At 50.0% G+C, this 12,914-nt stretch overlaps 1 protein-coding gene across 4 annotated transcripts in view; it reads right to left on the reverse strand.

Annotated features, from left to right (window-relative positions):
• Nucleotides 1–1,227: 1,227 nt before the first annotated feature.
• Nucleotides 1,228–12,914, reverse strand: part of HRH2 (histamine receptor H2) — a 43,288-nt gene continuing 31,601 nt past the window's right edge. For 3 of the 4 annotated variants that reach the window (XM_072947207.1, XM_072947204.1, XM_072947206.1), the window contains exon 3: nt 1,228–2,144. In XM_072947207.1, the coding sequence (XP_072803308.1) occupies nt 1,976–2,144 (169 nt within the window). In that variant the 3' untranslated portion in view covers nt 1,228–1,975. The remainder of the gene's footprint in view (nt 2,145–12,914) is intronic. The other variant, XR_012063069.1, reaches the window with a different exon arrangement.

Below are 12,914 nucleotides of genomic sequence, written 5' to 3' on the forward strand. Positions count from 1 at the left end.
CAGGATGAGCATTCCAAGGCATGGAAAGAGCTCTACGTGTGGCCTGGCTGCTGGAGGGAGCGGGGAAGTAAACAAACCAAAGGAGAAGGCCAGCAGGGTGGGGTGAAGAGACGGAGGGGGTGCGGGGCCGGCGGAGGCTGGAGGGACACGTCGGGCCGACCACGCGGGACCTGTGGGCCACGTGGAAGATGGGTTTCTCCCTGGGTTTGCAACGCACAGCCCACTGCGGCTGCTGGGTGGAGACCGGACGGGAAAGAGGCCAGTGAGGAGCACAGGGAGGTGTCACAAAGCTGTTTGAATTGTCCTGACAGAGGGGATGGCAGTGGGACCGAGTGATGACAGAGCAGCCGGAAAGAACCAGGTAAACGGTGGGTACTCGTGAGAGCTTGGACTCGAGAGGATGGATCATGAGGAGCCAGGAGAAGGCGATGACCCAGTGGCAGGGCTTCGGTCTGAGGAGTGGGACCTCAGGAGAGGAGCAGGTGCAGGGAGATGGTCAAGCTGCAGCTGTGGACCTGCTAACAGTGAGGTCGAGAGTGGGTCGAACGCGTCCCAAAGGAGCCTGGGCTCCAGGTACAGATCTGAGTCACCTCCGGAGAGGTGTCTCCTGTAACTTCAGATGCTGGAGTGTAGACGAGGCCACAGAGGGCAAGAAGTGGCAGTGAGAGGACGAGGCTCAGGACCGAGCCTCGGAACGGCCGCATCGATGGCTGGGGAGAGGAGGTGGGCGGCAAGAGCCACTGAAGAGGTACAGGTGGGCGGGGAGGGGGCCACCACGAGGGGGTCTTGGAACCAAGGGAAGAGTGGACTCAGCGAGGGGCAGTGGTCGACAAGGGGAGCCCATGGACACCCTCATGTCTCCGGGGCTGTCATCTCCTCCACCTCCTTGGGTCTCTCCACCACCCCTGTAGACAGGAAAAGGGAGCGCACACGCTCCCACAGAGGAATAAAGAGCTGCTCAGGGGCGCTCCCTGCCGCGCCCAATGTCACGCATCCAGCAGAGGGCGCTGGGGGGCCAACCTCCCCACCCACATCTGTCGTGCCCCCTTCCCGCTGCCACCTGTCCCTCCCTGCTGCCGCACACTTTCCCCAGCAGGCCTGCCCCACGCCACTCCTTGTGGATGGAAAGCACCAGAGAGGATCTGTACTGCAGCATGAAGGGACCCTCCCAGCCCCAGGCTCCGGGTCTGGGCGGTGAGAGCGAGAGGGTCACCTGAGTCAAGGAAATATCGTGGCCTCTCTTGAGAGGCAATTTTAATGTCGTGTCAAGAGCATGGGCTTGAAGCCTGGTTTTCCACCCATCATCCTGTTTGTCCATTTCTTCGTTCGTTCCTTCCTTCCTTCAACAACAGTTTCTCAAGTGCTTCCCTCGTGCCAGGCACACTTCTAGCTGAGTGGCCTTAGGGACGGCCCCGTATTTCTCTGAGCCTCAGTTTCCCTATAAAGTGATCCCTGCCGCACATGGTAAGGACTATGTGTGCTCATGCAGAGGGCGTACCTGGCACACGGCAGGTGTTCATTAAAGGCTAATGCCCTTCCCTTCCTTTGCCTCCCCCTCCCATCCTCCCCTTCATCATCCCACAGAACTCGGGAGGGAGTGAGAGGCTAACGCTTTATGGCAACACCCTCGGCTGTGCTCAGAGGGCACGTGTGCTCCTGCGCATGCACGTCCGAGCACACGCCCGTGCACACAACCCCGAAAGCCCCGCGTCTCTGTTCATGACCCAGGGCCAGCACCAATGTGAGCTCTGAACCCGCGGGATTCAGCAGACCTGGGGAGGGGAGGCTGAGCGCAGAACAGGCGGCTGCTCCACCCCGGGCCGGAGGACCCCGTAGCCGGTCGTGTGCTCTGGAAGTCCCCGGATTCAGGCCAGGGTGTGTCTTCCATGGTTTTGGGGGCTGCTGGGTCCTTGGTGGCTCCAGGAGTCAAATGTTGGTGACCAGGAGCAGTAAGTTCAGTGTCCTGGGGCCGAGGCTAGACAGCCTCGGAAGGCAGCGTTCTCGGGGGCTCCTTGGACAGCGGCTTCCCCAGCTGCTCTTCCGAGGGGCCTCCCACATGTCTCTGGAGGAACCTAATCCCCCACAGGCTCTTGCAGCAGCTCAGAAGGTTGCTTGAGCACGTGGTGCAGGACAGCGCCAGCCTCCTGCGGAGACACAAACACAGGTCAGGGCTGGGGTGACCACTGAGCAAGGCCCTGGGAAAGGTGCGGTGGGATGGGACAGGGGACCATCCACGTGCATTAAGGACTTCTTCCCTCACCCCACAAGGGGAGTATTTGGGAGATGCTTTTAAATCCCTAGTCAACTTCTAACATGCTGTGTGCCCTTGGTCAAGTTACTTAACCTCTCTGATCCTTAAATAGAGGTAAAAATAACCACCCTTCCAATTCTTAAGAGGATTAAGTTTATAAGATATGTGTAAAAGTATCCCACACATTGCCTGGCTCATAGTAGGAGCCCAATTAACATTTGCTATTTCTGAGTCTTAATGAAACGATTCCTGAACATCTACATCGTGTTTCGCATCAGTTGGGGGAAGGCTGGGAGAAGACGATACAAAGATTTATTCAGCCCCGCATTAATACCAGTTGTGAACACGCCTGTCTCGCCCTGAGAAGGTGTGGTCCCTGAAGACATGGCACTTGCCTTTCAAACCCCTACCATGTGGCCGGCACATAGTAGGTCCTCAAGTTAATGGCTGTTGAGTCAATCTGCTTGAAGGTCACTAAAGGTAAGTTAGCCAAACGCCCAGTGTTTGACATATATTTTCAGAGAGATGAAGTTCCCTCCCACTTCTAAGTATACAAAATTCTCTGCCCTGTTGCCTCTGCTTAAGATGTGGATGGTTGACCTGCCTTCCTCTTCTACTACTTTCAGTGAGTGAGGGTTCTTTTATTGTTTTTTTTTTTTTTCTCAAGCCTTTCTGAGGTCAGAGGGAAAGGCAGCGTGGCGCGCCTGTGTTTTCAGCATCCAGCACGCAGTTCTGCCTTTATATCTGGGAGTGGGAGCAGGCTCAGAGCTCTAATCAGGCAATGGGATCTGACCAGACTTGGGTGGCATTGCTTTGTGTCAGTGTATCTGTGTTCAGAAGTGTTTTCCATTTGCCATGAGTGATACTGCATTTCCATTTATGGGGATGATACAAAGTTTTCTTATAAATGTATTTCAGTGAAAACAGCCAGGTGGTGTAGAGATTTAAGCGCACAGAATGCAAATGGATTGCATGGGGAACGGGGTTTGCAAGCAGCTGTAGCTTGGGAAGTGTTTGTGGTGAGCCCCGCCCATTCCCGCTCACCGTTGCCGCAAAGCGGGAAAAGCTGAGCACCGCCTGCTGTCCCTGGGCACTCTGCCCCAGGTCACCTCCATGACAGGACAAAATCTGGCTTCAGTTCTAAGACCACAGACGCTACCTAGTCTCGACTGGAGTGGTAGCTTTCCTCTTCCAGCTTCAAGAGAGGAGCCACCCCTCACGTGGTCCTGAGACCCATCGCGGGTCCTCTGGGTGTCGCATGAAGCTCGTGCTTGGCCTCTGCTCATCTGCTAAGGTCATCTGGCCACCAGAAGACTCAAGCTTGTTTCTCCATGGAGAGAGGAAAGAGCCTGTGCTTCCCCTGAAGAGTCCATCAGATGGGAGATGCAGATTTGGGTGCCTGACTTTGTCGGCCTTTGTGAACAAGGACACAGCCAGCAGCCACAGCCAATGCTGAAGCGTGGGACGTTCTGGCTGAGCCAATGCTCCCCCTGTGGGTTTGGCCAGCGCCTCCCTCCCCAGAACCCCCACCCTCACCTGGACCTCAAGGTCGCAGCCCGGGCACGTCAGAGGCTCCGGTCCTTCTCCGTGCCAGCAGTGTACATATTTGACCGAGCAGGCAGGTAGCTACCCTTGGATTGTCACTCCAGATGGAAGTCTGATAAAATGACTTGTGCTGAAATTAGTGAAATTAGTGAAGAAAAGCTAGCCCTAGGCTAGGAAATAACGACTTCCCTTCTTCTAAAAATCACTTGAAATAATATTATTATGGAAGTATCACATGTGCATAGTACAAAATTCAGAACATACAGACCAACGAAACAAAGAAAATAAACATCTCAGGTACACCCCCTTCTCAGACATCTCTCTGCTACATGTCGATGCTGTCATTAAATATTTTTAAATGAAAGACATCAGAGAGACTACATCAAAAACCACATATGCGTGGCTTAAAATACTAAAGAATATGAATGGTCACCAGTGTAACCACCTCTAGGTTAAGAAACAGAATTTACCAGGATCGGACTTGTTTCAGCAAATATGTATGTGTCCCTAAACAATATATTGTATTATTCTGCCTGGGTTTTATTTTTATATAAATGGGCTCATGTTTTAAGATTTTTTTCCCCCTGTAGCTTCCTTGTTTTAGTTGCTGATTCACATTATGTTTTTGAGATTAAACTGTGTTGATGCATGTATCTGCAGCTCACGTTCGTTGACATAAAGTGCTCTACCACGGAAGGTACTCCAGTTTATTTATCCGTTCACCGGTTGATGGACACTGAGTTGTTTCTCATTTTTATCATCTCCCTTCTCATGTTTATATTTGAATCTACACTATTCTGGTCTCATCATATAAATAGGAGTGTTTTCCCTTTTTCTCTCCTTTGAAGGATTTTGTGGAGTACTGGAGGGATCTGTTCCTTGAGCGTTTGGTAGAACTCGTTGGCAGAACCCAGCAGCACTGGTGCTTCATCCATTTTATTTAATTTTAATGGTTGTAGGACCCTTTAGGTTTTCTGTTTCTCCCCAAGTCAGTTTTGGCAAGTTCTGCTTTGCTAGGCATTTGTTGACTGCATCTGAGTTTTCCCTTGTTTTTGGCATAAAACTGATCACAATGTTCTTATATCTTTCTTAATTGCTGCAAAATCTGTATTAATATTCCCTTTCATTCTTAATACTGTTTGTGTATGATGTTAATGATTAATTACTCTTTGTAGTTCTGTCAATTATACTTCATCAGTTTTACTTTTTGAAGCAAGTTTATCTGGTACATACAAGTTTAGAATTTTTCTGGTGATTTGAGTCTTTTTTTGAAAATATGGTGGCCAGCTTTATTTTCAGTAATACTTTTTGCTTACAGTTCACTTTGTCTGCTATTAATATAGCTACTTAGATTTCTTTTGGTTGGCATTTGTCCAGAATGTTTTATTTTTCTTTCCTTATACTTTCAACATTTTTGTTTCCTTAAGTCTGGCTCTTGTAAAAATACTTCTTTGGATTTAAAACATCAAATCTAACCATCTGCATTAAAAAAAATTGATCAGCTTATCCGACCTACAGGTACAGTGATTACCAATATATGTTGACTAATTTCTTCAGCGTGATCCTGTGTTTTATATTTGACCCATCTTTTATAAAATTCCCCTCTGTCTTTTCTTGCTCTGTTTTAAACTGCCTTTTCTCTCATTTTCTTTCCTTCTTACCATATGGAATGTCAATCCCTTTATAAAAATTTTTTACCATGCATATTTAACTTAATAACGTCCACAGGCATGAAGCCCTTCCTCCTTTTCTTAGCTTGCCATCCATGCCAAGTGTACGTTGGGTTGAGACACTAAGCTGGACTCCCACACTCAGTAGAATCTATTACATTACACACATTTAGGGATACTAGTAGGTTCAATATTCCTTGACTCCCTTCATGGCCCTATGGCTCATCTTGTCCCTGAGCCCTGACACTTAAGGCTAGGAGGTGTTAATGGGGCTCCAAGAGAGCACATAATAGTGTCTGTCACTCAGTAAGTGCTTATGGTAAACATCTCATTTCCACCCTCCCATCATCAACCCCCCTTCTCTGAGTAATAGCACCTTGACTTTTCTTGGGGATCCAAAGTTCCCCACTCTTTGTCTGTGTGGGTGAAGTGGGGTTGACCTCTTATTCACTGGCTTGCCTCTGGGTCTGGGTACAGAGGCAGACACATGACCCAATCCAGCCAATCAAACTTAAGCCTGGAATTTTCTGTTGGAACAGGAAGAGAGGGATGTATTTTCCATGAGGGCTGCTAAGACGGTAAGATGTGCTGCTGGTGGCACCACGGCAAGACTAACTGAAAATGAAGGCAACACAGGGTGAAACTGAGTTGAAAACTGGAGAAAGACAAATTTATGATGGCATCTGAGCACTTGAATCCAGCTTAAAGCTACACTTAGTTTCTTCAATTCTATAAACCAATTCTGTACCTCCACCAAGCCCAGACTCTTTTAACTGGGTTTTTACTACTGGCCGTTAACACTGTCCTGACTAACAACATTCCTAAATAAATGTTCTTTGAATCTGAATCTCAGTCTTTCCACAGGGGGATGCTATTATATGATCAGCCACCAGGGGACAGGACCCAGTTTCAGCGCTACTCTGTAAGAGAAGCCCTGCTCAGGTCCTCTCTGAACCCTGGTTTTCTCATCTGTGAAATATATGAATAACAGCTACCTCACAGGACTACATAGTGACTGCCAGTGCCCTTTTCCATCACCCTCTATGGCTTATAGTACAAATGATCACACAGAATCACCACAGCACATTACTCTGCTGTTTCTTGTATCTGCACCTTTCCACGTGTCATTCCCATTGTTTGAATTCCTTTATTTTCTTCTTTGCTGTGCAACATTACTTCCATTTCAAGGTTCCGTTCAGGCATCCCCTCCTCTGGGCAGCTATCTCTGAGGTCTCCCAGGGTTACTGATTCTCTCCCGGCTCCCACAGCCCCTCTGCTGAGGCACTTACTTCCTTGGATTAACCATCAATTTACCTGTCTGTCTGTCTCCCAGACTAAAGGCAGGAGTTGGATCTTTCCTCACCCACCCCACCATCCAACTTTATAGCAGGTGTTCAATAGTGTGTATGAGCTAATGAATGAACAACCCAGTACGTCTCAATGTAGATCGTGATTCTCCCATCTTCCAACTTCCCAAGCTCACAGATCATCGGAAGCAGAAGCACTTTCCTGGGCTGCTGAGCAGCCCTTACCCCATGTGTGGTGTCTCATTTTGGCTTTATTTCTATATTTACCTTCCCACTGCTACTAGCCCCAAAGAGCCTCGTGGGCAGTAACTGCAGAACAGTGAGGGATGTTTACCACTTCAGCCAATACCTCCTGAGCACCAGCCCTGTGCTAGGATGATTGGGACAAAGTCTAACAGGGAAGAACAAATATGACTTCATATTGGAGCTGTTCCTTTTAATTTAACCTTTGTATCCTATTGCTTCTGTTACAAGTTAAGAATGTTGCCTATGTCCTGAAATACACAGGATGTCCCATTCTCAAAGCTCTGACCTTTAAAGGTACAACTCTTTTCCATAAATATAGAGATAAAGAGTTGCAGAACAGAAAATAATGTTTGTCTTATTGGAAATTTACAGGAACATCATGACCTGACCTATCTGAGCAGCTGCAAGAACAAAGGATTCTGACACCAAGAAGTTTGCAACAACCAACCACATCCCCTCCCCTTTTAGTATAAAAGAAGCCTGAATTTTTAATTCGGGGAAGATGGTTCTTTGGGACACCAGTCCACCATCTTCTTGGTCTGCTGGCTTTCTGAATAAAGTCACTATTCCTTGCCCCAATAACTTGTCTCTCTATTTATTGGCCTGTCCTGTGGAGAGCAGTGCAAGCTTGGACTCAGTAACAAAACATGTGGGATTTGGAACCAGGAGTCCTGTGCTCAGCTTGAGGCTCCCTCGCTCCCCTGCTGTTGGGTCTCAGACAACTCCGCCTCCCTACAGAATCCCACTTCCTCATCTGACAAATGGTCATGAGCCAGGTTCAAAGTTGTGGAAGCCGTGAAAAGAGACAGGAGGAAGTGAAATGTTTAGAGATTCCAGAAGATTCTCCTCCGCTCCCTCCCCCTCTGTTTCCCACAATGGGTACAGCCATTAACTTGAGGAACTCTGTATTGAAGTCGTGGCTTATCGCTGAACCCGGGCCCTCGCGAATCCCACAGCCAACCACCTGGGAGGACCGCCACCCCCCAGATGGGCAGTTTCTCTGACATCCTGGAAACTGGGTCACTGTTCTGCTCTCCTTTTTGAGGAAAGGGAAGTGGAGATGCTTAGAAAGGGAAAGTGGCTCTCTAGTGCCCTGGGAGCCAGACAGAAGCCACCACGTGTCATCACCTTCCCTTCAGCTTTTGCCAAAATCAGGGGTGAGCATCTTCTAATTTCCAGCTGTCGTAAAATAAGCTACGAGGTGGAAATTTCAGGATGCCAAGTTACCTATAGCCCACTCTTGGGAGCGCTATCTTTGTAACTAAACAGGGACAGACCCCTCCCCCATACCCTCTGCTGGAGCTCCTATCTGACTTACCCAGATGCCAGTATCTGATGCCTATTTCCTGAGCTTTTCAGCTGCTGAAACCACCAGGGAATGAAAGGAAGAAACGAACTACTCGATGATCATGAGCACGTGGCCCCCAGACTTTCTGGCACCTAAGGATTGATCACCATCAACCAATCAGAGAACTGTGCACTAGCCAATCACATACCCCGGGAGACCCCTCCATCACTTTGCTTTCAAAAATGCTTTGCCGAAACCCTTCAGGAAGTTCGGGTGTTTTGAGCAGGAGCCACCTATTCTCCTTGCTTGGCCCTGCAATAAACCTTTTTCTGCTCCAAACGCCGTTTCAGTTTGTTTGGCCTCAGGTGCATCAAGCACACACACTTACATTCAGTAACCTCATCACAGAAGTTTGTTTTCTACCACAAACCAGTATTAACCTAGAACTTGGCTCAAATGACCAAACTTCTGCCCTCTGCTCATGAGAAAAGTGATCTTTTCGTGGCCTTCTCATAATTTTCTGGAAGTAAACACAGAAGGTTTGCCAGCACCAGGGTCTGCTTTGAAGTGTGGAGGGCCAGGGCGAGATGATGGGCGCCCAATTGTAAGTCCATAGATGGAGCTCTCCTTCTGTCCTTCAAGCTTCAAGAGCAAGGCAAAGACTTCCTGAAGGAGCTTTGCAAAAACAAAGTTCACTTTCATGCCAAATAAGGTGAAATGTATCCAAGAAAGGCACCCTCAGAGCCCCCTGGGACTTGGTTAATAGGTGACAGCCACAAACAATTGTCCTGTTTTGTTTTTTCCTCCTGGCATGGGAAAGAGATGGTGAGGGTCAGGGTTTAGGCTCCTGAAAGGGATCTTTACTAGGAGCCTCCCAGGGCACACACCCCGGAACACTGGTGGGTCACAACCTGGGACCACAACCCAGAGCTCGAAGGGAGGCTTGTCTGTGACTCCAGCAGTCCCGTGGGGCCTGGCAAAGAACTGGCATCTGTGAATTGTACTGAATGAAGAGCAACTGATTGACAAGGGAGAATTTACTGAGCGCTTATGCGTGGGGTTGTTCGGCATCCTTTTTCTAGTTAGTTGCACTCTAAAGCAAGTGCAGGGGTCCCATTTCACAGACCAGGAAACTGAGGCTCAGGGCGAGTAAGTGATGCCCCTGGGTCACTCAGTAACAAAGCTCAAATGTGAATCCACAGCTGACTCCGAGGTCTGCTCCCCTCTCATGGCAGCATGCTCCTTCCTGGGAGCCAGGCTAAATGAATACAACAGAGCAGGACTGAGGGCTAATAGTCAGGGCCAGGTAGCTGGTCTCAAGTAGCTCAGGGTATGAGTGTGTGTGTGTGTGTGTGAACACCCAAGATTGTGTGTGCCAGTGCCTGAGTGTGCATGGGGTTGTGTGCATCTGAGTGTCAGTGGGTGTGCATGGGGAGGACTGAGTGGTGCAGAAGCCATTGCTCATTTTATCGGTCATACATATTTTAAATGCTTCATGACCAAGATGGCAGAATAATAACATGATGAAAGCCATCATGGGTAGGGTACTTAACACTGAACTTCCACACTATCTATGTGACACGGACGATAGACTTCTGATACTCTTATTTCCAATGAATGAGGAAGTCTGAGCCCAGAGAACTTGAGTCACTTGCCCAGGAACTCACAGCAAATAAGTGGTGGGGTCTTGAAAGGCCCGAGCCTGGCCCACCTGCAGAGACGGAGATTCCCTGCCCACCTTCCCTGTCCAATACACGTGGAATCTGGGTCATGCTCAGATGCCCCCAGTCCCAAGGAGATCCTGCGCTCCCTGCTCCCACCCTCCAGGAACCTCCACTGGAGACTAGCTGGCTCGCGCAATCCTCTCCCTGAGACTCTGGAATGTCGTTTTAAAACCAAAGGCAACCCCATAGCTCCTGCCAACTCACACGAGTTGGTACTCATGGGAAAAGAACCCACATACTGGAGGCAACTCTCAAAGTCACTTCCCATCACTCATTCCATCCCACACACGGGAGGCAGGCAAAGGGTCACGCCCATTTCATAGATGAGAAATTGAGGGTCAAAGACTGCCATTTGCCCCAGGTCATCCTGGTCTGGCACTGTATCCTGGGCTCAGGGCCTGGCATCCCCAGACTGGTCCTTTTGATTTGAGACTTAATTTGCTCTGTAGTCTCTGAACAGCTCATGCCCTGGATGGGGGCTCGCCTCTCCGAGGGTTAGTCCTCAGCCCCATCAAAGGCTCTTCTCCCCTCTTCCCTGCCCCTCTGTCCATCCTTAAATGCCAGGGACCCTTTCTCCTTGACTATACCCTCTGCCTTGATCAGCCCCCCTCACGACACTTCCAGGACCCTCCCCCGGTGTGGCTCCCAGGAAGTGGTGCCTTCAGATGTGGCTGGCGTCCTCAGAGCCCGTCCAGCCAATCTAACAAACAATTAAGCAACTTGTAACAAAAAGCCTAAAATATCCCTCCCCTTTTACCAGTCATTCTCGTTCTAGAAATTCAGTTTTTACGGACATAATCTGAAAGAAACAAAATGTTCTCCACATGGAGATGTTCATCACAAGGTTGCTGAAAATAGCCAAAATAATGTGGAGACAAGGGCACAAGACAACAATAGGGGAGCATTGCAGTCAATCTTGAGGCTCCCCATGCACCCCCTCCCCCACCAGTGAACCGCCAGGGGCTGCTGTTCAGACACTCCAAAGTCACCATGCTGACAACTGGAAGTGACTGCGATCCCCTGACGTTTTCCCGCCATCCGTGAAATGGTGGCCTGTGGGCGCCCAGAGCAGAATGAAACAAAGACCTGACACCCGAGCACCTGAGTGGATTCAGCCCTGTGCCCTGAGCTTCCACCCCAGCACAGGCGTTAATGCCCTTGGCCCTCTCCCCTGCCCTGGGAGGGAGGGGCTGGAATGATCAATCCTACTTTGCAGATGGTGACAAAGTTTTAGAAAAGGAAGTACCTGCCCACGGTCGGCTGGCCAACAAAATGGGGAGGTCAGCCCCCAGGGTTCTCTCAACAGACCACGGCCACCACTGCCTGTGGGTCCCTCCTCTCCCTCCTCGCCTCCCCCACCTCCAGTGTCCACACAGGCTACTCCTCTGCTGAGAATGGTGCCTCCAACCTCTGCCCTTTGGCTTACAAAATTCCTGCTTGTCCCTCCAGAGTCAGCTGAGACATCACCCCTTCAATGAGGCTTTGGGTTCATCCCCTCCCTGCTCATCCGACAGCTCCATTAGCGGCCCCCTCCACGCCTGCTCCCACCTCCCGCCGGGAAGTGGCGCTAAGGGATGAATGAATGAATGAATCAGTAGGACTCAGCAGCTCCTGAAACAGAGACCTGCTGAGGAACTCCACGTGTGGATGCTCTGGTTGCTATGATATTAAGACCACATCTGCTCACGAGAGACAGAAAGGGCAGGCAGAGCGTGCCTTCAGGGGTCATGTGAGATGTAACAGGAATGGAGTTTCTCTTTGACATTCAATTTTAATGCTCCATTTCAATGCTAATAAAATCCTTATAAATTTTCTGCATTTCCCAAGTCAGTGAGGAAAGGACAAGTTCCTGGAACCCTCTGGGCACCCGGCACAACCCTGCCGCCCACCCAGAGTATCTGTCCCAGGGTGACAGTGACATGTGCTGGAATGAGGAAGGCCTGTGACTCATCCACAGACCAATGAGTCCTAAAACCTGCGGTCTTCCCCGAAGGCTGCACCCTCCTGTAAGATCAGATGTGGGCAAGGAGAGCCACCTGCCACTTTTTTGGCAGGTGGGACAAACTCCTCCTCCTCCCTGCCCATCTCTGGACAGGGAGCAAATGGTCCTCACACCCCAGGAGAGCCTCAGGGGGGCTGTAGACACCCTAAAATGCCCAGCAGGTCTCAAGCACACCCCATCCCTGTCCCCTGACAAAGCCACAAAGAGCCGCTATAGGTTTAATGAACACACAGCATCACCCCAAAACAGAGAGCCCTGTGACTCACTGACGTTTTCCCGGGAGCAGCACCGGCTGCTAGAAGCTTTAGCTCTCTCTGACAGATGAGGAAACGGGGGCTCAGAGAGGGACGTGCTCTTCTCAAGGCCACACAGCCAGCCAGGGCAGAGGCAGTGAGAAACCAGGGTCCCCCGTCTCCCAGAAGCCCCGTCCTGCACCCAGCCGGCACCCCTGTCTGCCCGTGGCCCCGGCGCACAAAGCTCAGGCTGCGACAAGGACCGTTTCACTGAATCTGCCTTCGCCCTCGGAGAGATTTCATTAGTCTGAAAAACACGTTCCTTCTTGCCCTTGGCAGAAGATTCTCGACACAAACACAGTGGAGGGTTTGGCCCAGCTGCTCTCTCTTGTTAAGTATTTACGTGTGATTAGTGTTGGAATGGATCCCTGAGACAGCCCCCATTTTCAGGAGGGACACGAGGCTCAGGGTTAAGGCCTGAGTTGAACAACTCAGTGGCACAACTGATACACACGTCCACAAAGTCTGCCCTGGGCTTCTCAGCTGCTCCTTTACAGTGGGGCCACAGGGGAAAAAAGAGAGAAAGAAAAAAAGAAAGGAAGAGAGGAAGGAAGGAAGGAAGGGACTACCACTTACAAGCATCTACCT

This window comes from Vicugna pacos, chromosome 22 (genome assembly GCF_048564905.1).
Source record: "Vicugna pacos chromosome 22, VicPac4, whole genome shotgun sequence".
Lineage (NCBI taxonomy): Eukaryota > Metazoa > Chordata > Mammalia > Artiodactyla > Camelidae > Vicugna > Vicugna pacos.